Source organism: Prionailurus bengalensis, chromosome D2, assembly GCF_016509475.1.
Source record: "Prionailurus bengalensis isolate Pbe53 chromosome D2, Fcat_Pben_1.1_paternal_pri, whole genome shotgun sequence".
Taxonomy (NCBI): domain Eukaryota; kingdom Metazoa; phylum Chordata; class Mammalia; order Carnivora; family Felidae; genus Prionailurus; species Prionailurus bengalensis.
This window is the reverse complement of record NC_057351.1, coordinates 21,390,384-21,417,769: the sequence shown is the minus strand read 5'-3', so window position 1 is coordinate 21,417,769 and position 27,386 is coordinate 21,390,384. Positions and strand designations below refer to the sequence as shown.

Genomic DNA, 27,386 nt, shown 5'->3' with positions numbered 1-27,386 from the left:
AAACTGTACTCAACTTTGACATAGACCATTAGGCCTTGGCAGGCATTCCAAATCTCTGTGACCAACTCGGTTTGTTTGTTAGAGCTGTAGAAGTAGAGAGGACCAAGTGTGCATTTGCTCTCTCTCCCCCAGTGAGTGTGCTTACCTCATTTGTGTGTTTCTTGTCCCATTGCCAGATGAATGCTGGTACTAAATCCATCTTTCCTAGTGGTAGGTTTGCCTCACGGCTGCTCTACTCTTTGGAGCAGCCATGAGCCCCATGAACATTCTGGGAAGGCACCAGAATTGGTACCTTTGCCACTGATAAATAAATATGTATACCAATATATACTGGATCCCACTGCAGATACTTAAGTATGAAGTGTTAAAAATATGACTGTGCTTTTTAGATTTTCCCATGATACCTTTTGAGAATTTAAAGTGTGATAGATTGTGGGGGGTGGGGGGGGAATATCCAAAATAAACAATGTGCTTTTCTCCATAATAAAGATCACACTGGATATGGATACATTTAGTTGCAGATGTATTTTCAGTATGCGGTATTAAATATTTTCCTAAAATCTCAAAAGGTACCAAGATTTTGCATCTCATGGAAAAAGTGTACTCTTCTTTCTAAATGCTCTTGTGAAAGTATTTTTAAAGTTTATATATTGTGCATAATATGGCATAAAAATTGTATTACTTCATTGGCTTGTTTGCCGTGATATAATGCGCATGATAAGATGTTTTCAGTTGCTTTGCTTGCTTATGGTAACCATGAACCATATTTTCCGCTTTTCCCCCCTTTGTGTGTATGTACACATGCATTTTTAAATCATTTCATATTACATTTTCTTTTTCCTCACCAAAAGGAATATGCTGCATGGGAAAAAATAAATGCAAACATTCCTTTTCGTTGTTGTTTCTTTTAAAGTTCTAACTCAGAAAATTTCTTGCTCTTATTGGCTTTTTATGGGTGTGAAGCATAACCGAATCATGCATGGAAGATACAGATTTAAAATCCAGTGGCTTCACGGTTTGCAATCAGTTGCCTGTCACATAAAAGTTACTTTGGATTCTGCATGAAATAGGCTTGAGTAGTTTTCTAAAAAAAGAGTTCTAGATATTTAATGTATAGCTGCACACATCGATATGGTTCTGAGTAGGTGCAATCTGTATCACCGAAAGGTTCAAGGAGAGGGAGCATTAGAAATTACTAAAATGAAAGTTATATGGTTGCACAAAACAAACGTGTACTTATACAGGCAAAACAGAATGGCTGCTGATCTTTCGAAACCAGCACATAAGAAAGTCAATAGGAAGTAAGGGAACCGTTTTCCATTGTGGTTACTTTTCTCATCATTAATTCTTTCCTCATGTTTTCTGTTTTTCATTGTTGGCCTATTTGGTTGCGATGTGCTTTTTCTGTCTTTCATTTCCCATTGCTCTGTTTTCTGTTTGTTTGTTTGTTTATTTATTTATTTATTTTTTTAAATTCTGGATTGGTTATGTCTGTGGAGTTTTTTTTTCCTCTTTTACTTAATTGTTCGTTTTGCCTCTTCCATTCTAAATCATGCAAACAATTGTACTTGCTTTTGTAATATTTCAAAGTTTACTGACCAATTTTTTTCTCTGGTCTCTCTGTTTCTCAACCATTTTTGTTGATTTTTGTGTTTGATTTCATTTTTAAAATTTAAGAAACAGTTGAACGGAGTGCAGGAGCAACAAGATCCCTCCCCACCACTTACTCATACAAGCCATTCTTTTCTACAAGACCATACCAGTCCTGGACAACAGCTCCGATCACAGTGCCTGGGCCAGCCAAGTCAGGCTTCACTTCCTTATCAAGCTCTTCCTCTAATACGCCATCAGCTTCTCCGTTAAAATCAATATGGTCTGTTTCGACTCCTTCTCCAATCAAATCCACATTAGGCGCGTCGACTACATCTTCAGTTAAATCCATTAGTGATGTGGCATCTCCGATTAGATCCTTTCGGACAATTTCTTCACCGATAAAAACAGTGGTGTCACAATCTCCGTACAATATCCAGGTTTCCTCTGGTACCCTGGTTAGAGCTCCCACAGTCCCAGAGTCCTCGCCTTTAAAAGGGCTGGCATCCAATTCTACGTTTTCCTCCCGAACCTCTCCAGTGACTACAGCGGGGTCTCTTCTGGAGAGGTCGTCAATTACTATGACCCCCCCTGCCTCCCCCAAATCAAACATTAATATGTATTCCTCAAGTTTGCCATTTAAGTCAATTATTACATCAGCAGCACCGCTAATATCTTCGCCTCTAAAGTCAGTGGTGTCTCCAGTGAAATCAGCAGTTGATGTCATTTCATCAGCTAAAGTTACAATGGCCCCCTCTCTCTCATCACCTGTGAAACAGATGCCTGGACATGCAGAGGTAGCATTAGTCAATGGATCTATTTCCCCCCTGAAATATCCGTCATCTTCAACTTTAATTAATGGATGCAAAGCCACTGCCACGTTACAGGAAAAAATTTCTACGGCTACAAACTCTGTGAGCTCTGTGGTTAGCGCAGCCACTGACACAGTCGATAAAGTGTTTTCTACCACGACAGCGATGCCATTTTCCCCACTCAGGTCATATGTTTCTTCGGCACCATCCGCTTTTCAGTCTCTAAGAACTCCTTCAGCAAGTGCACTCTATACATCCCTTGGGTCGTCAATATCTGCAACTACCTCATCTGTAACTTCATCTATAATAACAGTGCCAGTATACTCTGTAGTCAATGTTTTGCCAGAACCAGCATTAAAGAAACTTCCAGACTCTAGTTCACTTACAAAATCAGCAGCAGCCTTGCTGTCACCCATTAAAACATTGACTACGGAGACACGTCCTCAGCCCCATTTCAATCGAACTTCATCTCCAGTTAAGTCGTCTTTGTTCCTTGCACCCTCTGCCCTTAAGTTGTCTACACCATCTTCTTTATCTTCCAGTCAGGAGATATTAAAAGACGTGGCTGAAATGAAAGAGGACCTCATGCGGATGACCGCAATACTACAAACAGACGTGCCTGAGGAGAAGCCATTCCAACCCGAACTCCCGAAAGAAGGGAGAATTGACGATGAAGAACCTTTCAAAATCGTTGAGAAAGTAAAGGAAGACTTGGTGAAAGTGAGTGAAATCCTTAAAAAAGATGTGTGTGTAGATAATAAAGGACCACCCAAATCACCAAAGAGTGACAAAGGACTCTCTCCCGAAGACGACTGGATAGAATTTAGTTCGGAAGAAATAAGAGAAGCGAGACAACAAGCTGCCACGATCCATTCCCCAACTCTGCCAGAGAGAGTGCAAGTGAAAGCAAAAGCCGCCTCCGAGAAGGATTATAACTTGACCAAAGTTATTGACTACTTAACAAATGATATTGGGAGTAGTTCGTTGACAAATTTAAAGTACAAGTTTGAGGATGCAAAGAAGGATGGTGAAGAGAGACAGAAAAGGATTCTGAAGCCAGCAATCGCTTTGCAGGAACACAAACTCAAAATGCCTCCAGCCTCCATGAGGCCTTCCACCTCTGAGAAAGAGTTGTGTAAAATGGCCGATTCCTTTTTTGGAACAGATACTATTTTGGAGTCTCCGGATGACTTTTCTCAACATGACCAAGACAAAAGCCCTTTGTCTGACAGTGGCTTTGAAACAAGAAGTGAAAAAACGCCTTCAGCCCCACAGAGTGCTGAAAGCACTGGCCCTAAACCACTTTTTCACGAAGTCCCCATCCCTCCTGTCATTACAGAAACAAGAACTGAAGTGGTGCATGTTATCAGGAGCTATGAACCTTCGGCTGGAGATGCTCCCCCAGGCCAACCAGAGGAGCCGGTGTCACCCAAACCTTCACCTACTTTTACAGAACTGGAGCCAAAGCCCACCACCTCTAGTATTAAGGAAAAAGTGAAAGCATTTCAAATGAAAGCCAACGGTGAAGAAGACGACCACAGTCGGGTTCTGAGCAAAGGCATGCGTGTTAAGGAAGAGACTCACATAACCACGACCACCAGAATGGTCTATCATTCTCCACCAGGCAGTGAAGGTGCCTCTGAAAGAATTGAAGAAACCATGTCAGTCCATGACATCATGAAGGCCTTTCAGTCCGGGCGGGACCCTTCCAAAGAACTGGCAGGTCTGTTTGAGCATAAGTCGGCAGTGCCTCCAGATGTTCACAAGTCTGCTGCTGAAACCTCAGCCCAGCATGCAGAGAAGGACAACCAAATGAAACCCAAACTGGAGCGTATAATAGAAGTCCACATCGAAAAAGGTAACCAAGCTGAGCCCACTGAAGTCATTATTAGAGAAACCAAAAAGCATCCAGAAAAGGAAATGTATGTATATCAGAAAGACTTATCCCGGGGAGATATTAACCTAAAAGATTTTCTGCCAGAAAAACACGATGCTTTTCCTTGTTCAGAGGAACAGGGTCAGCAAGAAGAAGAAGAACTCACTGCTGAAGAGTCATTGCCTTCTTATCTGGAGTCTTCCAGAGTAAACACTCCTGTGTCCCAAGAAGAAGATAGTCGCCCTAGTTCTGCTCAACTCATATCTGATGACTCTTATAAAACATTGAAGCTTTTGAGTCAACACTCAATAGAATACCATGACGATGAGTTGTCAGAACTAAGAGGGGAGTCTTACAGGTTTGCTGAGAAAATGCTTCTGTCAGAAAAGCTAGATGTGTCTCACTCTGATACCGAGGAATCGGTTACAGACCATGCAGGACCCCCTAGCTCAGAGTTACAGGGGTCTGATAAGCGGTCCAGAGAAAAAGTAGTCACTGCCCCCAAAAAAGAAATTCTCTCCAAAATCTATAAAGATGTGTCTGAAAATGGTGTAGGTAAAGTGTCTAAAGATGAGCATTTTGATAAAGTGACAGTGTTGCACTATTCTGGCGATGTTAGTAGTCCAAAACATGCCATGTGGATGCGCTTTACTGAGGACAGATTAGACAGAGGTAGAGAGAAGTTGATATATGAAGATAGGGTGGACAGGACTGTGAAGGAAGCTGAAGAAAAACTGACTGAAGTGTCACAGTTTTTTCGTGACAAAACCGAAAAGCTTAATGATGAACTGCAGTCCCCAGAGAAAAAGCCACGCCCTAGAAATGGTAAAGAATACTCTTCTCAAAGCTCTACCAGTAGCAGCCCTGAGAAGGTACTGCTGACAGAACTGTTGGCATCCAATGATGAGTGGGTTAAGGCAAGGCAGCATGGCCATGATGGACAAGGCTTCCCCAAAGCTGATGAGAGGAAAGAATCCAGTCTGCCGAGCAGCCCAGAGAAGAAGGTTCTCTCCCAACAGCCTGAGGACAGCAAGTCCATGGAGGAAGCCAAAGAAAGCATTTCGCAGAGCAAAGCACCAGAAGGGCCCCAGTCTGGCTTTCAGCTCAAACAATCCAAACTCAGTTCCATTAGATTAAAATTTGAACAAGGCACACAGGCAAAAAGTAAGGACATGTCTCAAGAAGACAAAAAGCCGGAGGGCCAATCCAGAATCCCAGTCAAAAAAATCCAGGAGAGCAAGCTGCCTGTCTACCAAGTTTTTGCTAGAGAAAAGCAGCAGAAGGCCATAGACCTCCCAGATGAAAGTGTGTCTGTGCAAAATGATTTTATGGTCCTGAAAGCTAAAGATGAGCATGTCCAAAGCAATGAAATTGTCATAAATGATTCTGGCTCCGAGGATGTGAAGACACAGAGAACTGAAATGTCAAGTAAAGCAATGCCTGACTATTTTTCTGAGCAACAGACTAAAGACTTGGCATGTCATGTAACCTCAGATTTAGCAACTAAGGGACCATGGGACAAAAAGGTCTTTAGAACATGGGAAAGTTCTGGAGCTGCTAACAATAAGTCGCAGAAAGAAAAACTTTCACATGTACTTGTTCATGATGTAAGAGAGAATCACACTGGTCACCCTGAGAGTAAGATTGTTGATCAAAGGAGTGAATTTATGTCTGTGACTGAGAGAGAACACAAGTTGTTAACAAATGGGTCTCTCTCAGAAATTAAGGAAATGACTGTAAAATCTCCCTCCAAAAAGGTCTTATATAGGGAATATGTTGTGAAAGAAGGGGAACGGCCGGGTGGATCTCTGGAACAACCTTCCAGGAGGAGTGAGAGCTCAGCAGCATCACACATCCCAGTCAGAGCTGCAGAGGGACGGAGAATACTGTCTTCTGATATTCCTGATGGTTTTTGCGAGCAGCCGACGTTCCCCCAACACGAACTATCACCAAAGTTGTCCCCATCAAGTATGAGTAAAGAGACAGTCGAGACACAGCACTTTAATTCTATAGAAGATGAAAAAGTTACCTATTCAGAAATCAGCAAAGTTTCCAAACGCCAGAGTTACGTAGGCTTATGCCCTCCTCTCGATGAAACTGAAACCTCTCCCACCAAATCTCCTGATTCCTTAGAGTTTAGCCCAGGAAAGGAATCTCCCTCTAGTGATGTGTTTGACCACAGTCCCCTTGATGGATTGGAAAGAGTTGCTCCACTAGCCCAGACGGAGGGAGGGAAAGACATAAAAACTTTACCTGTTTATGTCAGTTTTGTACAGGTGGGGAAGCAGTATGAAAAGGAGATACAACAAGGAAGTGTAAAAAAGATCATAAGTCAGGAGTGTAAGACAGTACAAGAGACCAGGGGGACCTTTTATACAACTAGACAGCAGAAGCAGCCTCCTTCTCCCCAAGGTAGTCCAGAAGACGACACTCTAGAACAAGTTTCCTTTCTAGACAGCTCTGGGAAAAGCCCTTTAACCCCGGAAACACCCAGTTCAGAGGAAGTGAGTTATGAATTCACGTCTAAGACACCAGACTCGCTCATAGCTTATATACCAGGCAAACCCAGCCCAATCCCTGAGGTGTCTGAGGAATCTGAGGAGGAGGAGCAGGCCAAGTCAGCCTCCTTAAAGCAGACTACGGTGGAGGAAGCAACCGTGGAGCGTGAAATGCCTACCGATGCGAGCAAAGACTCTAACCAAAGACCCAAAACCAGTAGAGTTGCCTATATTGAGTTCCCCCCTCCTCCACCACTGGATGCAGACCAGATGGAGCCAGATAAGAAGCATCATTATCTCCCTGAAAGAGAGGTTGACATGATTGAAGTCAGTCTGCAAGATGAACATGACAAGTACCAGCTGGCTGAACCGGTCATCAGAGTGCAGCCACCTTCTCCAGTTCCTCCTGGGGCAGACGTCAGCGATTCGAGCGATGACGAGTCCATCTATCAGCCGGTCCCAGTTAAAAAATACACCTTCAAATTAAAGGAAGTGGACGATGAACAAAAAGAAATGACCAAATCCAAAGCTCCTGCTGACAAGGCTTCCAACCAGAAAGAATTGGAAACCAATGGATCTGGAAAAGATAACGAATTTGGCCTTGGCCTCGATTCACCTCAGAATGAAACCGCCCAGAATGGGAACAATGACCAGTCCATCACAGAGTGTTCCATTGCTACCACGGCCGAGTTTTCTCATGACACAGATGCCACAGAGATCGACTCTCTGGATGGCTATGACCTGCAAGATGAAGATGATGGCCTGACAGAGAGTGATTCTAAACTCCCAAGTCAAACCATGGAAATCAAGAAAGATGTCTGGAACACAGAGGGCATTCTGAAGCCAGCTGATCGCTCCTTTAGCCAAAGTAAACTTGAAGTTATCGAGGAGGAGGAGGGAAGGGTGGGACCAGATGAAGATAAGCCACCTTCTAAAAGTTCCTCATCCGAAAGGACCCCTGATAAGACTGATCAGAAATCAGGGGCCCAGTTTTTCACTCTAGAAGGCAGACATCCTGACAGATCAGTGTTTCCTGATACTTACTTCAGTTACAAAGTAGATGAAGAATTTGCCACTCCTTTTAAAACAGTAGCTACCAAAGGTCTAGATTTTGATCCCTGGTCTAATAACCGAGGGGATGATGAAGTTTTTGACAGTAAATCACGGGAAGATGAAACTAAGCCATTTGGTCTGGCTGTGGAAGACCGCTCGCCAGCAACAACCCCTGATACAACGCCAGCCAGAACGCCAACTGATGAAAGTACCCCAACTAGTGAGCCTAACCCCTTCCCATTTCACGAAGGGAAAATGTTTGAGATGACTCGCAGTGGTGCAATTGACATGAGCAAGAGGGATTTTGTTGAAGAGAGGCTCCAATTTTTCCAGATTGGTGAGCATACTTCTGAAGGGAAGTCAGGGGACCAGGGGGAAGGGGATAAAAGTATGGTCACTGCCACACCACAGCCACAGTCAGGGGACACCACTGTAGAAACCAATCTAGAGAGAAATGTAGAGGCACCTCCAGTCGAACCCAACCCCAGCATCCCGACCAGCGGAGAGTGTCAGGAAGGCACATCCAGTAGTGGCTCCCTGGAGAAATCGGCAGCAGCCACTAGCACCTCTAAAGTTGACCCCAAGTTGCGCACGCCTATAAAAATGGGAATTTCTGCATCCACCATGACCATGAAGAAAGAAGGCCCTGGAGAAGTGACAGATAAGATAGAAGCTGTGATGACCAGTTGTCAGGGACTAGAGAATGAAACTATACCAATGATTTCAAATACAGCCAATAGCCACATGGGCACTAGGCCCCAAGAAAAACATGATTTCCAGAAAGATAACTTTAATAACAACAACAATTTGGATTCTTCCACTATACAGACAGATAACATTACAAGTAATATAGTTCTGACAGAACATTCTGCACCCACTTGTACCACAGAGAAAGCTAATCCAGTGAAAATCTCATCAGGAAAAAAGACAGGGGTACTGCAAGGACACTGTGTAAGAGATAAGCAGAAAGTTCTTGGAGAGCAGCCAAAGACCAAGGAATCGATAGGGATTAGGCGAAAATCCAAACTTCCCATAAAGGCCACTTCACCAAAAGATATCTGCCCACCAAGTCATATGCCAAACATGAAAGTGAGTAAAACGAAGCAGGTCAGTCAATCTGAGAAAACCAAAACCCTTATTTCTTCTTCATGTGTAGATGTAAAGTCCAGAATTCCAGTAAAAGACACACACAGAGATAATGTAGTTAGAAAAGCATGTGCCACACAAAAGCAAGGGCAGCCAGAGAAAGGCAAGGCCAAACAGCTTCCATCCAAGTTGCCAGTAAAGGTAAGATCCACCTGTGTCACCACTACCACCACCACCACCACCACCACCACCACCGCCATAGTAAAAGTTAGGAAGAGTCAGCTTAAGGAAGTATGTAAACATTCCATTGAATATTTTAAGGGAATTAGTGGTGAGACCTTAAAGCTTGTGGACCGCCTCTCTGAAGAAGACAAAAAGATGCAGTCCGAGTTGTCCGATGAGGAAGACAGTACCTCAAGAAACACGTCGTTGTCCGAGACTTCCCGGGGTGGCCAGCCTTCAGTTACCACGAAGTCTGCTAGAGATAAGAAAACAGAGGCAGCACCTTTAAAATCAAAGAGTGAAAAGGCCGGCAGTGGGAAAAGGAGCAGTAGAAGGACTGGTGAGAACGGAGGCAGTCAGGTCTCTCGAGCACTCTTTGCTCACATCCCGGAGAGCGAGCGTAGTTTGTAAACACTTTCCGACTCGTAGACCCTAGTGCATGAACTGTCGTGATTGCCTGTGAAGTGACTTAACCGTAGTTTCTCATTCTGTCACTGTCATCTGTGTGTGCTGTCTATACACTCTTCTTCCTCCCTTTTAACCAAACGACACTGTAGACAGCTAGGGAAGCATGCTGAAGACATTGGTGTCATTCAAGATGAGCAACTTTTTTTTTTCTTTAATGTACTAATAATGATTCTGTCAAAGTAAAAGCAGAGATGTTGAGATCCCATCATGGTGTTTTCACCGACACAATGATTCTGTAACCGCTGTCCAGTAGCTAGCTCGTCAGCATGTTCGATTCCATCACATTGAGCATCCATGTAGTCTCACATCTGGCCGGTGCAGGTGACAATCAAGTGAGCCATGTGAAAAGAGAAGTGTTCATGTAGGTGACTAGGACACATGTAAGTGTACAGTGTTAGCATTAGTCTCTCTGTAAAATCTGAGTACTGCTAAAAAACATTTTCCAGTATCGTGTCTTTCTTGATGATTATTTTAATTAAGAAATTGTAAATCGTAGGTCCACAGAGTCCATGTGAACGGACAGATATCAGGATGGCAATAGTAGCCGACCACCTGGGACTTAGTTGGACAGGTAAGTGTATACACTACTGAGTGAGACAAATACAGTTTCTTAATTTCTTGTCTTTCACAAGGGGTTCATTATGTAAAACAGAAACAAGCAACAAGGAAAAAAAAACCAGCAAACATTTTTATCATCTGTAATTCTATCAACCCAGAGATGATTACCGATAATACCTTATATACCGTGTTTTTCAAAGCTTTTTCGAAGCCCATACACTCAAGAATAGAAATTTAAATCTCACTTTACCTTAAATGTAGGCACTTTCTTCACACTGCCATTTCTGGTAATATTAGATAACATTTTACCTAGTGGTAATTTTTTTTTTTCTGGTATAAAGAAACACGCAATTAAGCCCTATGATTTTTAAATCATCCAAAATTTTAAACATGGTTTATGCCCTCAGGGCAGCTCTCTTAAGCAACAGTTCAATTAATCCATGCCCTGGTTTCACAAATTTTAATCATTCATGAGGTCATCTTCACACTTTTTATGACATACACATGTTATCTGTATGTACATTTACCTGATATTTTTTTCCTTTTAAGTGGACTCACTTTTATGCCCAAAGATTTATTTCAAAGGAAATCTTGTATCACTTTGCTAAAAGACAACAAGGATCATTTTCAATAACTACATAAAGAAGAAAACAAGAGAATGACAGGAAGCTTAAAATTTGAATTATAATTTCTTAAAGCATGATACACATGTATAAATCTATTCAAACTACAAAAATAGTTGAGTTCAGTAAAGTGAATGAAACTGTTTATGATCAGTGTGTAGAAAACGAATATTTGGGGCGCCTGGGTGGCTCAGTCGGTTAAGCGTCCGACTTCAGCTCAGGTCACGATCTCGCGGTCCGTGAGTTCGAGCCCCGCGTCGGGCTCTGGGCTGATGGCTCAGAGCCTGGAGCCTGCTTCCGATTCTGTGTCTCCTTCTCTCTCTGCCCCTTCCCCGTTCATGCTCTGTCTCTCTCTGTCTCAAAAATAAATAAAACGTTAAAAAAATTAAAAAAAAAAGAAAATGAATATTTAGTTTGATTTCACTTCATTAAAGATGAAGATAAAATTCTGTGTTGACTGAACGATTCTGCTCTGTAGTTTTGATGTTAACTGGGCCCCCAAAATCCTCCTCACATGAGTCAGAAAAATTTTAAGTTTTTAAGGTTGAGTGTATTTTGTTTAACACACAACAGCAACAAAATATAATAGCTTAAAATAGAAATGTTAACCATTGTCACATCTAAGTCATCATGTATACCCTCAGCGATATTCTATACTCAGGGAAACAATTATCTATATGCTATTAAAATGGAGAATATGAAACCAGATAATGGCAAACAAGGTCAGCTACATCTTCTTCCTTTAAATGTCCTAAGTTCTGCCCTCACCCCCAACTTAATAACCTTCCTGTCTCCTTCCACCCAGCCCCTGCTCTCAGGCCCACTGCTAACAACGAGGAGCCTAGTAGTACTCTGAAAAGACAGGTGGTCTGCATAATCCTTGGAAGCTTGTTGAGAGTTAATAGCAATTTGTTATGTATAAATATTTGCTAACATAAAATTAATAATTATATTTTAACATCGGACATTGTAATCTAAGAATATACTGGAGCAAATGTTGATTGTGCAGTATTATATGCCCATAACTATTCATTATTTGCCTTAGACAAATCCAGTCCTTAGTATATCAGGGTACATTTCAGGAGAAGATGTGCTGTAAAGCCATAACGTAAAATTCTTAGTGGCAGTGTGTCTTTGCTCTTTGCTGGGTCACTAGACAAAGGATACAGTTGGATCATAAGGGTTTGTTGGACAGTAGGAGTATTGTTTCTTAAAGCACAAAGGACTTGAAAGAACTTAAAACTTAAATTTAACTTTTGTAAATTTGAATTACCTATGCTCAATGAAGATTATTAGAAAAATTATGTAGAAGAGCAAAATTTAATTCTGTCCTTCAGAACCACTGTTAACATCTCAATGTACTTTGATTTTTGTCTAAAAGCCTTTAAAATGTTATATACACAATGTAACTTTTTGCTCTTTTATTTGTGGTTACCTAGTTTCTACAAAATTACATATTCTATGGTCTTGATTTTAATGGATAAATAAGATCCAATATACATACTTAATAATGGTGTTTTTCTGACTTTGGGTCACAGTGTACTAGAGAGTCATGAAATCAATACATCCTTTGGTTTTGCTTTTAATAGGATAGAATCGGGGGGGGGGATATGTCTGTATATTATGTGTATTAAGGCTAAGTTTTGCTCCTTAAAGATCTGGTTTCATTTATATAAACATCATGATATACAATGTATTTCTAACTGTAGGCCATGATCAAAACAGTTCGCAAACCACTGCATTAACTTAATTAACTCTTCTTTTGTTCAACACTTGGATTGTTTTCAGTTTTCTAATGGTACAAGCCTGAGATGAACATTCATGTGTATAAATCATTGTGTCCAACTCAATGTATAGTCATGATAGAGTTCCAGAAGTGAAATCACTTGACCGAAGAATCTGGACCTTTTTGAGCCTCTGAACTGCATTTTGCCAAATGCTAGAAATATTTAACCAGGGTAGAATCTTGAGAAATTCCCTTTCCATGGGAAGAATTGTTTCCCATTTATTTCTATAATCACTTAATATAATACATACCTGAGAAATTCTTTTAACTGTACAAAAAATATATAATGAAAAGTAAGGCTCCTTCTCATCTTTGGCTCCTCGTTTCCCTCTGTCAAGACAGCTACTAATGCTCACACGTGTCTTCCCAAAGACACTCTGATTAATGAGGTTGAGCGTATGGGTATAGACATTGAGATGGACACAAAGCTATTTCCCTTGTATTTGTTATACAAGTGACACCGTAACATAGACAACGATCTGGTCTGGAGTCATCATTTAACCTCCCAAGTGGAATTCCTAAAGTCATACTACCAGCACCCCCTTTGCCATATTTATGAGTTGTGTATCCCTACCCATATTAGGTGAGGTTTGCACAAATTGTGAAGAATAATTTGGATGACTTAAAAGAATCCAGCAGCATCCTTTTTGTACAGTCAAGAATTCTTTGTAAAATAATCTCTCAAGAGGGAATCTAATTGTAACTAAGTAATTATCTCCAGAGAGTTAAGTCACAGCCTGCGTGTGATCACAGCTTCCTGTAAAATGAAGCATATAAAGATTAATGCTCAAGGCTAGACTGGGTTTTACTATAAAATTCCTTTCTTTTTTTGTGTGGCAGTTGAGCATTACTTTTATGAAACATATGTGATAAAAGTAGAATGTGAAATCTTAGTAACTCTTTTTCTTTTCTACAGAACTGGCAAGGGAACTGAATTTTTCAGTGGATGAAATCAATCAAATACGTGTGGAAAATCCAAATTCTTTAATTTCTCAAAGCTTCATGTTATTAAAAAAATGGGTTACCAGAGACGGAAAAAATGCTACAAGTATGCTGAAATTATATTACTTTAACTTTCACAACTGCATATATCCAATGTTTTAGATAAGCCTACTGTTAAGAAACCAGAGTAATCATAAAGTAATAGCAAGTCATTAAAGTTACACTTGTTTAATTTTAACACTGATATTCCAAACATCTATCTTTGGGCATCTTTTTAAGAAAGCAAATAGTAGAAAAAAAAATTTTTTTTTTTGCATTTTGTCTTTAGTTCTCTCTGTGACCATCAAAAATGAAAATACAATTGTAGCTGTTAAATTGTGGGGTAGTAGTCAGAAGCACTCTGAGGCTACTGCTGTGGCTGGGGACAGATGCACAGGGAGAGGAAGGAAGAAGGTAGAGGATGAAATCATTTTATTCAGCTTCATATGTGCTGGCAGAGAAGTCTCTAATATTTTTAGGTTTGACTTTGTTTAGTTTTGCTGGGGTGGTGGGAGGGGTGGTGCTGTCCTGTGGCCAGTGCCAACCCACAACAATGGGAAGTAAGTTATTGTGGGTTTGCCAGGGTCAGCCTGACCTCAGTAAGCCGTTAAGATGGTCAATGTCAAATATGAGGGTGATCTATCTTGGCAGGCTGAAAGGAGAGGAACAAGTTTAAAATTTTATTAGATCTCCTTGTAACTAAATGGAGTTTAGCTATTTTGAGGCCCATCTGCTCGGCATCTTACAGTGGAATGAATGTTGCTGTCATCACACACAGCTTCTCAAAAGTGATTCTTGAGACCCTAACATGACTTCCCTGTAATGGTGGGCTTTCTGAGCCCTCTGGATGGTGACATGGCAGAGCTCAGTCAGGAGGAGCTGAATAAACTCTAGGAGAGTCAAGAAAGCCGTGCCTTTGTGTGGATATTGTGGTGACTGGAAGAAAATCACTTAATCGGGTTTTCAACCCTCTTTTCTCCTTTTTCAGCTGATGCCTTAACTTCGGTCTTGACAAAAATTAATCGAATAGATATAGTGACTCTGCTAGAAGGACCGATATTTGATTATGGAAATATTTCAGGCACCAGGAGTTTTGCAGATGAGAACAATGTTTTCCATGACCCTGTTGATGGTAATTGAATTTAGCGTTCATATTTATTTAATCATTTGATAAACTTTGAAAGTGTGGAGGACAAGGCAGCCACTTAAAACCAACTAAATTGTGATTTGCTTGACTTCATTTCTCATTTTCACAGCATCTTCTCTGCCAGAGTCTGGAAATAAACACTCTGATAGAACAAACTTGATAAATGTCTGTTACATAAAATACACATAATGAGATATAAAAGCATAAGTTAACTGTTGGATATTCAATAGTTGGTATTTGAAAATTTTTTACATGACCAAGTGGAAGAAAATTTCATATCTAGAGAATGCATTGTGGTTGTCATTTTCATATTTACCTAAAAAACTAGTGAACTCTTTTATTAGTATATTGGTAAGACCAAATTGTGAGTTATTTTTACCAAATAACCAAGGTACTGGGTCAAGTTTAAGCATAGAGTACACAAATTGTTAAATAAAATGGTGAAATCTTGTTTGGGGACCAAGTATTTAAGCGCTTACTGAAAAAGCCTAATGCATCTCTCAAAAACATGTTTTACTTATTTAGCATTATTTTAACTTCATATGCTTCCATTTATTGTTTGGAAAAACCGTGCCTGATATATAAAAGTCGGTGTCATTTCTAATTCAATGAGCACATTTCTAATTCAATGTTCACTAGCAACATAATTCATTTTTTACATTAAATTAATTTATATAATAATATTATCATTTTTCCTTCAATTTCCTATGTAAATTGGGGCTTTTTTAATCAAGGTATTAAGTAAAGGATAACAAATATCTTACTATGTTTTTCAAGGTGTTTGTCTTCCTTTACAAATGGAAACATATTCTGATAATGAATTTTGAGTAAAAAATGATGATGGTGTGGAGGAAGGAAGAAGAGCTAGGGATACTCTTCTATCCCAAGTTTTGAAAATTATGGCATTTTTCCCCGTTTTTAAACTGGCAAAGTTAGACTAACAAGAATCAGTAACTTCTAGTTCTACGTATGTTATGTGGCAAAGATGGCAAATTCTTAAAAAGTTTCTGTTTACTAACGTTAAAGCTAACAGAAAATTTAAAGCATATCTTATTATCCATATAACATAAACATGATGGGCAATAGTGTCTAAAGTGGTTTCTTTATAAGCTTATAAATACCATCAATTGGGGCAGGACACCTGGGTGGCACAGTTGGTTAAGCATCCAACTCTTGATCTCAGCTCAGCTCTTGAACTCAGGGTTGTGAATGTGAGCCCCTCCTTGGTTTCCATGCTGGCTGTGAAGCCTACTTAAATACATACATACATACATACCATAGAACCTTGGAAAAAAGCTCTCTTCAAGGCCTTGTCTTATATGTGAGACCATATAATGGTAACCAATCTCTTTGCACTAAAGATAGACCATTATATCAAATTCTGAATTATTGCCAAGTTACAGTTTATGGAATCTTTTAATATTATTTTTTGGGAAAAGAAATTAAGAGAACTAATAAGCAAAAAAAAGAAAAAAAGAAAAAAAAAGAACAAGGAGGATAACCAGAAAATAATGGAAATAGTCAATAGAATTGAAAGCTTTATTTATTTGTAACATTTTAAAATCAGAATAGAATGAAATAAATTCCCAAGGGCTTTTTGTGGCTACATCTTAATATTTTATATTTCTTATTTTAAAAATTCGTAGGAAAATTTAGGAATGTGTATATGAAGTAAATTTCACTTGTGCAGATTATGAACCTCAGTTAATGTCAGCCAACTTTTCAATAAGATTCTGGTTTATAGGTGACTATACTTACCTACAGTAATTTGAATTTACCACAAAAGCTAAGTTGATATTTGTTGTGGACTGATGGGAAAATTAGGCTTTAGTTTTGTAGACCATTAATTCAGAAAGTGTGCTTGGTTGCCTTTTTTTTCCTGTCTCTCCTCTTGGTGGAACTTTTATGAAGCCTCCTTTCCTCACCATGACCAGACCATTGTTCACTTCTTTCTCTGCTGAAGGAGAAAAATGTCCCCTTTGTCCACACAGCGAAGGTTAAAACAAGGGAACTGCTCCCTACCTCCCCACTGAGCAGGCTGGTGTTTCAGTGTTGTTGTGAATATTAAGAGAGCTCTTTGCAAATGGCTTTCTTCCTGTCTCTGTCGTGTATCATTTCTTTTTTCTCTTTGAGTTGTGATTCTGAGTGGTCCGCATCACCAAAGTCACTAAGACCTCCATGTGCACCACAAGTCTTTCATCTCTGTCACATTATGACACCTGAAAGCTTTCCTTGGAGTCTTTTCTACTTTATCTGCTTCTCAAATCCTTTTCCTAACATCTTTTTAGACTTTTTTTTTCCCCCAGTGCTATTGCTCTAAAGTCTAATAATAATCTCTTTCCAAAGATTAAATTTATTTTTCTTCGCTGTAAATTTCATGTGAAAAAAAAGAAAAAGAATGAGAGTCGGGTAGCATTGCTCCTATGTAAAGCTCTTCAAATGAGTTATAAGTAATTAATTATAACAATTGTGGTTTGCTGTATGCAGTCCACCACCATATGGATTTTGCATGCTGAAAGTAGAAAGCTAATAAATTTGACCATGGAATAAATGTATTTTATATAACGACAGCTAACTTTTTATTAGATTGAATTAGTCTGTATATTTAAGTTACTGTATTAAAATTATCAAAGTTGATAGAAACCATTTATATCTTAATTAATTAGTGTTCTGTTTTATTATAGTTTGCACTAGTCTTTTATTTCGTTGTGTTACATTTAGTTGAACTAAACCAATAAATTTATGAACATTGTTCTGTAACTCATCATACATTTTCATACCTGATATAATTTAATTCATTCCATGTGTTTTGTTTGATGTACTCTAATTCATTCCAGTCAGTCCAAATGTACTGTCTTCCATAGGTTATCCTTCCCTTCAAGTGGAACTGGAAACTCCCACAGGGTTGCACTACACACCACCCACCCCTTTCCAGCAAGATGATTATTTTAGTGATATCTCTAGCATAGAGTCTCCCCTTAGAACCCCCAGTAGACTGAGTGATGGGCTAGTGCCTTCCCAGGGGAACATAGAGCATTCAGCAGATGGAGGACCTCCAGTCGTAACTGCAGAAGACACTTCCTTAGAAGACAGCAAACTCGAAGACTCAATGCCTTTAACAGAAATGCCTGGCACAGTGGATGTAGATGAGAGCCAGTTGGAGAATGTATGTCTGAGTGAGTATCCTCAATACCTCGGAAGTATGGCTGGGGTCCCAAAAGATGTTAAACCAGCAGAGCCACTGAAACAAACTAGTAAAGTAAGAGTAAGCTCTGAGCAGCAAGAGAAAGGAAAATCTGGTCCTGATGAGGAGATGACGGAAGAAAAACTCAAATCTCTATTTGAGGACATTCAACTTGAAGAAGGCATAGAGTCTGAGGAGATGACAGAAGAAAAAGTACAGGCTATTCTTAAACGTGTTCAGCAAGCAGAACTGGAAATGTCTTCAATTGCAGGTTGGCAGAACGAGACATCAGGTGGAAACCTAGAGTCCCCTGCTCAAGCTCGAAGACTAACCGGTGGGTTACTAGAAAGACTGGATGACAGGTATGGCTCCATTTCAGAAAAAAGGAAAGCGAAATACAGATTACATGTTAATAGTTTGTTTTAAAACCTACTTTTTAGCACTTACTCTTTTTCTAAATTACCATTCCAGTTTGGGGATAATACCTGCTTTAAAGGTTGGTTCATTCTGCTAATCTGGAGAGGGAAACTCACACGAAACTCAATTTAATTCTTAAAACTACTGATAGCCTGAAGCAAAATGTAAAAAGTTTTACATGCATGCCAAAGATGTCTGTGTTTACTTTAGAAGACTACTCTTTTCTAGTTTGTGACTTGTCTGATTTTTTTCACAAAGCTAGTAATTAATATGCTTTCAAAATAATGGGGTAAATAAAACTCCACGTCTTTTAGAAATACAAACCTTTCTATGATTTCCTGACTTCAGACTTTAAAAGTCATATGTAATTCTTCACTCCAAATAATATTGCCATGATAGAAATTTGATTACAACCAAAATAATTCCCTAATCATGAATCTGGTTCTTTTTGATACTGGACTTCCTCTAGAAAGGTAAGAGTCTAGTGTCCTTCAGACATTGGTTCAAATCCCACTGGCATTAGGTTTGCATTTTGTGACTCTGGATGAATTTCTAAGCTGTAAGAACGTCACTTTAACTGACTTTAAAAATAAGAATACTACTACTTTCCTCACACAGGTTTACAGATTGAAGAAGGAAGCCTATAGAATGGCTACCAAATGGCTGCTACAAATAGTCTGTCAGTAATAGATGGCATTGTTTTTATTTATGCAGACATCAGGCTAAAATATAACTTACCTCAGTGGCAACTAGTGATAACCTCAGGTGTTTTTGCATCCAATTTAAATTTATTTCATAACCATGTTTAATATTTTCATATGACTGGTAAAGCTTCTTGCTCAATGAAAATTCCCAAAGAGGGAGCTTGTAACATTTTGCAAAAAAGGAGTTTACAGAGTTCTTTTTGAAGAATAAGACCAAAGAGTTCTGTGCTCACCCTACCAAAGATAACAAATAGTACTAGTTTTGATGTCTGTGTTCTAATATAGTCACATTAATTTATAGTTACATAACAGGAAATAGATACAATTACGTTACAGCATCTTTGCAGTGTGCTGGGACTGTTTGTACTTATACATATGGAATAGGGTGTGCTATGGATAGGTGTTTTTTTTATATAATCACAATTTGATTTATAAGAATTCACACGTACTCACAGACATATACAATCATAAAGAACATTGCATTGCGCTAATCAGTGCCTTCCAAATTCTGTAGATAATAAGCAAAGACCCTAAAAACAATGCACAAGCTAGAAAATAAAACCCATACTGATACCAGTAAAAATTAGAAGTCACTTTAAAAGAAAGTGTTGGAAGAGAAAGATTTGTAATAGTTCGTTAAAAGGAAAATAGTCCTCACAGGACCTAGAAGCAACAGGTAAGCAACAACACCCTGCTCACCAGTGGGGGTCAGCACAGGTCAGGAGCCAAGAAAGATGAGACCCAAGCAAGGCTATCGTGGTTTGCAAAGGCACGCTGGCAAGACCCACAATTGGAAAACCAGAGACTGGAACATGGGGTTCTTGGGGATGTCAGGGCTCTCAAGGAATGCATTTTGTTCTCTGCCAGCAGTTTTTTCACTGGCAATATTAAAGCCTTTGGAGATCTCCTCCTCCTTAGATTGGCAGTTCTGGAACTCCAGGTATGCCCATGAACCTCCCAGGGTGACTTCCTGAGATCTCAAATCCAAGTAGCTATCGGAGTGCAATTAAACAAAATAAAACAAAAACAAGGACAGCATAGCTAGGCAGGTTGGGCGGGGCAGAGCTGGGGCCCTGTGTAGCATCTCATCACCCCAAAACCCAAACCCATGAGAGACCCTCACAGTTTGAAATTCAGTGACCATATTTTTCATGTCTTTCTATTTTATGCCTTCAAGAGTAGTTTACAATATGGTAGTGAAAACTTTAGAGCTTCTGAAGCCCACTTTCAGCCATGTATTGGCATTGTAAATTTCCACATCTTCTCTTTTGCAGCCCTGATCAGTGTCGAGATTCCATTACCTCATATCTCAAAGGAGAACCTGGAAAATTTGAAGCAAATGGGAGCCATGCAGAAGTCACCCCAGAAGCAAAGACAAAATCTTACTTTCCAGAATCCCAAAATGATATAGGGAAACAGAGCGCTAAGGAAACTCTGAAACCAAAAATCCATGGATCTGGTCGTGTTGAGGAACCAGCATCACTAGCCGCCTATCAGAAAGCTCTAGAAGAAACCAGCAAGTTTGTAATAGAAGAGCCTAAACCCTGTGTGCCTGTCAGTATGAAAAAGATGAGTAGGACTTCCCCTGCAGATGGCAAGCCAAGGCTTAACTTGCACGAAGAAGAAGGGTCCAGTGGGTCTGAGCAAAAGGTATGCCATCTAGTTATCCGGTACACTGTCATTTAAACCAAAAGTCCTGATGCTTCACTTTGCTTGATTAGTCTTGTAACATTGAGCCCAAGGTTCTTTATGATGACCCAGTTGTAAATGTAATACTAATGGAGGGGGTGAACAAAGTGCTAGGTGGAACATATGCTATTGGATTACACCTTCATTCACTGAGAAGGAAAAAGCAAGCAGCATCAATTCAGCTATTTTTCAGGAGGAAGGAGAACTACAGAGATGTTATGCTTAAGGTCCAGTGTTAATTTGGTCTGGTATTTAGGTTTCCTAACTCCCAACCCAGTCTTCTTTCTTATGGAAGGGGGATAATTATTCAGACCTTTTCTGGTGGTTCTGCATAATTTAAAGAGTTTATAGCATGTGACTCATCTAAGAGCTCTACCCTATAAAAGTGTGTTTTGTTTTAAAAATTGGAGAAACACAGTGCCCAAGCCTAAAATGAGGTGGGTATATACCATGGTGGGTTGACAGCATTTAGAAATTGGAAGTTAGAGGTCTCATTTTAATAATTTTTATATCTAAGTTGATGATTATCTTAATATTCATTTTTAAAAATTTGAAAACCTTACTGTCAGAATTATTTGCACTTTGTGCTCTGTGTTCTTGTACCATCTAATAGATTTTTATTCGTTCTTTGAGGTTTATCATTTTTAGATATTAAAAACTTAAAAACTTTAGAACTGAAATTATAGATGGATATAAGAAAATAAAAATTAGCTCTATTTACTACATTCTTTTTTTTTTTTTACTGCTTTTTGCTCTCTCCATTATTGTGTCTTTTCCTGAACTGCGCAGTGGGCGTAGACTGAGACATGGGCATCTTTGGAACAGTAGCACCTACAGTTTTCCCTAAAACATCAGGTTGGCTTAAGATCTACCGCAGTGTTTTAGGTAGGACAAAAAAAGTCTTTTGTAAAATATTGAGTCCATGATTAACTCCTGCTTTAGAAAAACTTTAATAGCAAACTCCCAGTCACTCAGGAGCTAATTATCAGCTTATCAACTAATCATATCCTTTCCTTTTCCCTTCTGCAGGCTATCTTTTGACCATTTTCCTGCATGGTAGGAGGGAAAGTGAGGGGAAGTAAAATGCTAAGGCCTTCCTTTCACTTCCCGACAAATGGGTTTTGAATATTGATTTCTTTCAGTTCATTCTAGTATATTTACGCAGTGCGACTTGGATGTTCCCTTTTAAAATGAGTCCACAAAATAGAGAAAGAAGTGATAACATAGTGATGTCTAAACTATGAAAGTTTATTCTATAAAGCCTATTAAAATCCATAGAAAAGGTCTGAAATCAAATGATCATATACCTGTAAATAAACACTTCTTATATGTACACATGCAAACACATTGGCCATTGGGGAACCAGGGAGAGGGCAAAAGAGGGTTTGAAAATGAAAGCCTTAACCCTGAATGGAAACTCAGTTGAGTTCATCAGTACTGGAACATAATTGCTATTAGAAAATGTTTTCAAGGTTTCTTATAAATGAGATTGTGCTTTTGGGATTGGTCTAAGTAGATTCCCTAAGAACCCAACCTTACAAGAAATCCAAAAATGTTCAGGATGTGCCCTTTGTGGCTAGACCATAGTGCATTAGCAACCAACTAAGTCATCTGATGTATGATCTCAGAAAACAGCCCCCTTTTTGTCCCCTAAAAAATCAGGTCAAAAGTCCGGGTGCGGTTCTTACACGGATGACTGCCTGCTGTTACAAGGTAAACTTCTGCTACTTTCCAACTCTTTCAAAGCAGTGACCCATGGCAAGAAGTACTAAGAAAATTGTTTGGTCTCCTAGTTACCCTCTTTGCCAATTCTAGAGAATTCTTTAAAGGGAATCCTGATCGAGATTCTACTACAATCTTCTCTCTACCCTCCACCTTCAGATTAGCAGGGAGAATGTGGAAACAAAACACAGGCCGAATGGCCCCTTTCTATTTTTATAATTATGTCAATTATAACATACTTGACATCTAGGCTTGGTAGTGTTTGCATTAATGTATGTTCTGCTTTTTAATTTACCCAAGTGAAAATCTTCCCCAGTTTACGATCCGTAATTATTTATGAATAATTCTGATTGAATTTTTCTCTTTTCTTCATCTAATCTACTGATCTCTGAATGCAAATTAGAAATTCTTTTTTTTTTTCCCACAATAGGAACTCCTTCCCTTTTTCTGCTTCTTTGAGCCATTTCAGGGCCTTCTTTCACAATACTTGGATCCTTCTAAGTTTTCTGAATTTACAGTCTTTTCAAAAAAACTTCAAATTTCATAAGGAACTTAGCAGCCAGTAGATCTTTGCAGGGAATAAGGAACTTGAAAACTCTCTCCTTTTGACACCATGTTATTTAGTAGGGTATTTTGTTCAAATGAAACTTCTTACAAAGTCAAGATTGGTATTACTATAATATTTCAAAATATTTGTTAACTATACCTTTGGTGGAAAATGGCCTACTTTATTATCTATTTGAGAAACATTCCATAAATCACATTAGCTAACACTGATACCTCCTGTAACAATTTTACTTTTTCCCCCCATTGATACCAACACTGCCATTGATTTTTCCAATGGATATTAACTATAGTTTCTATCTCTGAGACTATCAGATATAGGGTAACTAGCAAACTTAGAAAACAAAATACCAGAATTATTATCAGAATTCACCATTAAATTTTGAAATAAAATCATTCAGTAAATAGTGTTCACCATGACATTGCAGTAGAAACTGAAGATATTTTTCCTTTGAGTTATGAACTATGTGGTAATTCCTTTTCATTCTCATTGCCTAAAAATTAATATTTGTGCAATTACTGTATTCTTGTCTATGCCATATTCTTGTCTGTCAGGTGTTTTTTCTGTCCTAATTTCATATCAATTCTTTAAATTATTTTTTAATCTTTATTTTTGAGAGAGAGAGAGAGAGAGACAGAGCAGGGGAGGGGCAGAGAGAGAGGAAGACACACAATCTGAAGCAGGCTCAAGGCTCTGAACTGGCCAACACAGAGCCTGACGTGGGTCTCAAACTCACAGACCATGAGATCATGACCTGAGCTGAAGTCGTACACTTATTAACTGACTGAGTCACCCAGGTGCCCCTTTTTTCCTTTTTTTTCACATCAGTTCTTTAAAATAAGACTCCAAGCTTTCACATGTTTTATATTATTCTTTCATTCATTTGCATAAACCCTTACTGAGTACGAGTTGCATGTTAGGTGCCAATTATACTGCTAAAAATTCCTGTTATAAATGTATGTAGCAAATTATACTGATGTAAATTCTTTACTTTTTTATAAATTTCAAATAGCTTTTGATAAAGTTGTCAAATCTGACCAAAATTTCATTGAAACTAGACATACTATACCTCTTTAATGAAAGGTCAAGTGAATATAGATTTCAAACTAGTTTTAAATGAATATTAATTTTTCTTCAAACTAATAATTGGTAGCATATAGTTTCTGATGCCAAAATATCTCTTATTATTATTTTTATTATTTAATTACACTGATCTTTACCATATATATGCACATACAGATCAGTGTAATTAAATATATCCATTACTATATGCACACACATATATACACACATATACAGAGGAATTTCAGTTAGAATCCTGCTCAAAATTTTCTTCCATCTAAACTTTTTTAAAGATTCTCACAAATACATATCATGATTTTCCTTAGCAGGGAAAACCAGCAAGTGAAAGTAATTCTTTTTTGATTTCCCTTCTCAGAATGTCTTTTATTTTAAATGTGATGGTAAAATTATTATACTAAAAAATGCATTTATCAGGACTTGAAAGACAGTGAGAGTGATTCAAGCTCAGAGGAAGAACGGAGAGTCACTACCCGAGTTATTCGCCGGCGTTTGATTATAAAGGTATCCTGTAGCCGGATGGTGATGGGGCATCGCTATGTGATTAGAAAGTCCTTCCTTGTGGCCTTTAAAATTTAGCATGCTTGATAACTAAGTGGCTCTGTGTATGTTTCTTTGCATATTTGAAAGCTTGTAAGAACAACCAGCAACAAGGAAAAGGTTGTGTTGCATGGTAGTGAGTGTTCTGTCTAGGCCTGTGTTTGACATGTGACAGCTGTAATTTTGTCTGGGAATTCTTGGTATTTGTATCCTGCTTTCCCTCAAAGTGTTATATGTGAACAAAGATTTTATCTTGGTTTATATCAAATGAAACGTTCAATCGAAACCTCCGAGGCCACAGTGAGGTATGAGGTCAGGTCAAGAAGGAGAATGAAATAATTAAAAGGCTCCCCTCCTCAGCCTCAAATTCCTACTGCCTGAACAGATAGATCTTAAGTAAAAACCAGTTCTTTAATACCAAACAATGGCTGAGAATTTGGAGTAATAGCCTGGCATGGATGTGTGTGACAAACAAAATTGGGCAAAACCTTCTGAAAAAAGGCTTTTGACTTGACTAACATACAGAAAATCAGTCTGTATTTTTATATATACGAAGCAGTTTTTACTGGAAGTGAAAAATATCATTCTCCCCCTGCTACAACACAGTTGAACACTATGAATAAACCTTCATTTCCCCCCACAAAGGCCTTTTGAAGCACTGACTGTATGCATGATAAGGTCCAGCAGAACACTTTTCACAGCCTGTGCTTGTCTTCATTACTCTCTTTAGAGAGAGATTTCTTGATGTTAGAATAATTGACTACAGAAACTAGGAAGCCATTTTCAACACACAGGCCTTTGAAGGTGGTCCAAATAACTTGAGGCTCCTTGGTTGACAGCTCTGGAGAGAAAGAAAGGAAGGGAAATATGTATTGAAAACCATTTATCAAATTTATCCTCCCTTTCCAAAGTGTCAGGAGGCCCAGCAGAGATCAGAGAAGTTGGCTTAGGTATCTAAAACTTTTTAATCCTGCTGCTTGTATTTTTCATGTAGATCAGATGAAAGAAGAGGACAAAATCTGCCAAATCTGCTCTAGTATAGTTTTTCTAAGACTCTGGAAGCATTAGAGAAGAAAATAGGTCCTTGTCTGAATCTTAAACTATGCGCAAATCAATCATGAGCTCAATAGATAGCTATCAAAAAAAAAAAAAAGCACGAATCACTTTGAAATTCCATATAGGCAAGCCAAATTACTTATGGGTGTCCAGCATATCCAGCATATTTGCAAGTATTCACCTCCCACACATTCCCTGGGATTAGGAGGAAAGAAATAATACAGGTTTTCTGAAGGAGTTAAAGCCATACTCTTTGCTCAGTCAGGCTTTGTTCTTCCCAGAATCAGTGTCTTCAAGAAATGGTATTTTAAAGTGAAATGTCCTGAAAAAGCACACCAAACATATTGTCTTGTAACTTGCTTTTTATGCTAATATATGACATACTGGTGTCACCTCCAAATCCACCTCACTCCTTCTAAAAGCTGCTCATTATATGAGTTGACTCTCCTGTATATAGGACAGAAGAAAATAAACATAATCCTGCAAAAAAAGTGAGAGAGAGGATAAAGAAGTTTTACTCTAAAGAATACAAAAACAAAATAATAAAAACACAAAACCCATCAAATCAATGAGGATTATTTCACTTGGTCTAGAATTCTAGATATGCATTAGCAAGCTAGCTTTTAAGTAATTTTGTTAGAGTGTGTTATTTATATATTTGAGCTTAATATAAAATTAAGCGTGTGTGATATATAAACATTTTTGTTAAGGGCTTAAGTTTAAAAGACGAAATTATGCTATGATGGCTTCATAAAACAGAGGAGTCTGTGTTCTCTTCAAATCCCCACTTCTTGAAGTTTAATTTTAGGGAGGTTGAGTTGGAATGATCAGAGCATAGGTTTTATAACTGGGGAGTGCATTGTGTACACAATAGAGTCACTCAACAAATTTGGAGAAACCAAAACCTAAAAAAAATAGCTATAATTATAATTGAAAACTATAGATATAATAAAAATCTTTATAAATTACATGTATAAGAATCTTTCTGGTTACTCTTTTTCTGTTCAGAGTTTCAGGGCAGTTAGAAAGGATCACATTTCTGTTGCTTTTCTCTTCATGTGTTGGTATCTTTCTGAGATAAAAGCTGGAAACTGCCATCATATACGGTAACTGGGATGTGGGAACTGCCTCTGTCAAAAACATGAAAGGAGAATGTTAGGATGGAAAGGAATCATTGATACTAAAATCACTTCTTTTCCAAGGTGACAAAACCAAGGGACTGGAGAGTGGTTGGTTTAGCCCAAATCACACTCCAGTAGAGTAGCACTTCTGGAAGGCCCCAACCCCAAACCTAATCTCGAGCCCTCCAGTGCAGCACCTTCTACCTGCTTTTTCCACAACACTGTGTTCTCCAGAATAAATAAAAAAGGAATAGCTTCTTATAGACCAAATTAGACACTTAGCCACTTAAACCTTTCCAGCGGCCTGGAAGAGGGCAGCCGTGGGCTGTCTCTCCTGGAAATTATCTGACGGGATTGGAATGCTGAGAATTTGGCCTGCTTCATGGAGGTTGTCCAGCCTTGGGCTGAACCAGCATATTTATGCTGTTTGCCATAGCGATCCCTCTAACATTTAGGATCTCGGAGTTGAAAACTATTGTGGGGTTGTTCCATCTCTCCCAGGACTAGCTGTGGCTATGCAGTGTCCACATAAGCAGTAGGTGTGCTCAGGATTCCATTACAAGTGTGGGTGAATCTGTTTTCCTAGCCATAAAATTTGTACAACTGAT

At 38.8% G+C, this 27,386-nt stretch overlaps 1 protein-coding gene across 19 annotated transcripts in view; it reads left to right on the top strand.

Annotated features, from left to right (window-relative positions):
* ANK3 (ankyrin 3) overlaps window positions 1–27,386 on the top strand; it is a 697,552-nt gene that overhangs the window by 651,252 nt on the left and 18,914 nt on the right. For 7 of the 19 annotated variants that reach the window (XM_043596407.1, XM_043596403.1, XM_043596409.1 and 4 more), the window contains 9 exons: window positions 1,678–8,166; window positions 10,102–10,176; window positions 13,489–13,620; window positions 14,542–14,685; window positions 17,565–17,876; window positions 18,156–18,246; window positions 20,280–20,655; window positions 22,357–22,407; window positions 24,479–24,565. In XM_043596407.1, coding sequence (XP_043452342.1) covers window positions 1,678–8,166; window positions 10,102–10,176; window positions 13,489–13,620; window positions 14,542–14,685; window positions 17,565–17,876; window positions 18,156–18,246; window positions 20,280–20,655; window positions 22,357–22,407; window positions 24,479–24,565 — 7,757 coding nt within the window. Of the gene's footprint in view, window positions 1–1,677; window positions 9,478–10,101; window positions 10,177–13,488; window positions 13,621–14,541; window positions 14,686–17,564; window positions 17,877–18,155; window positions 18,247–20,279; window positions 20,656–22,356; window positions 22,408–24,478; window positions 24,566–27,386 lie in introns of all 19 variants that reach the window. The other 12 variants (XM_043596402.1, XM_043596395.1, XM_043596398.1 and 9 more) reach the window with 5 other exon arrangements.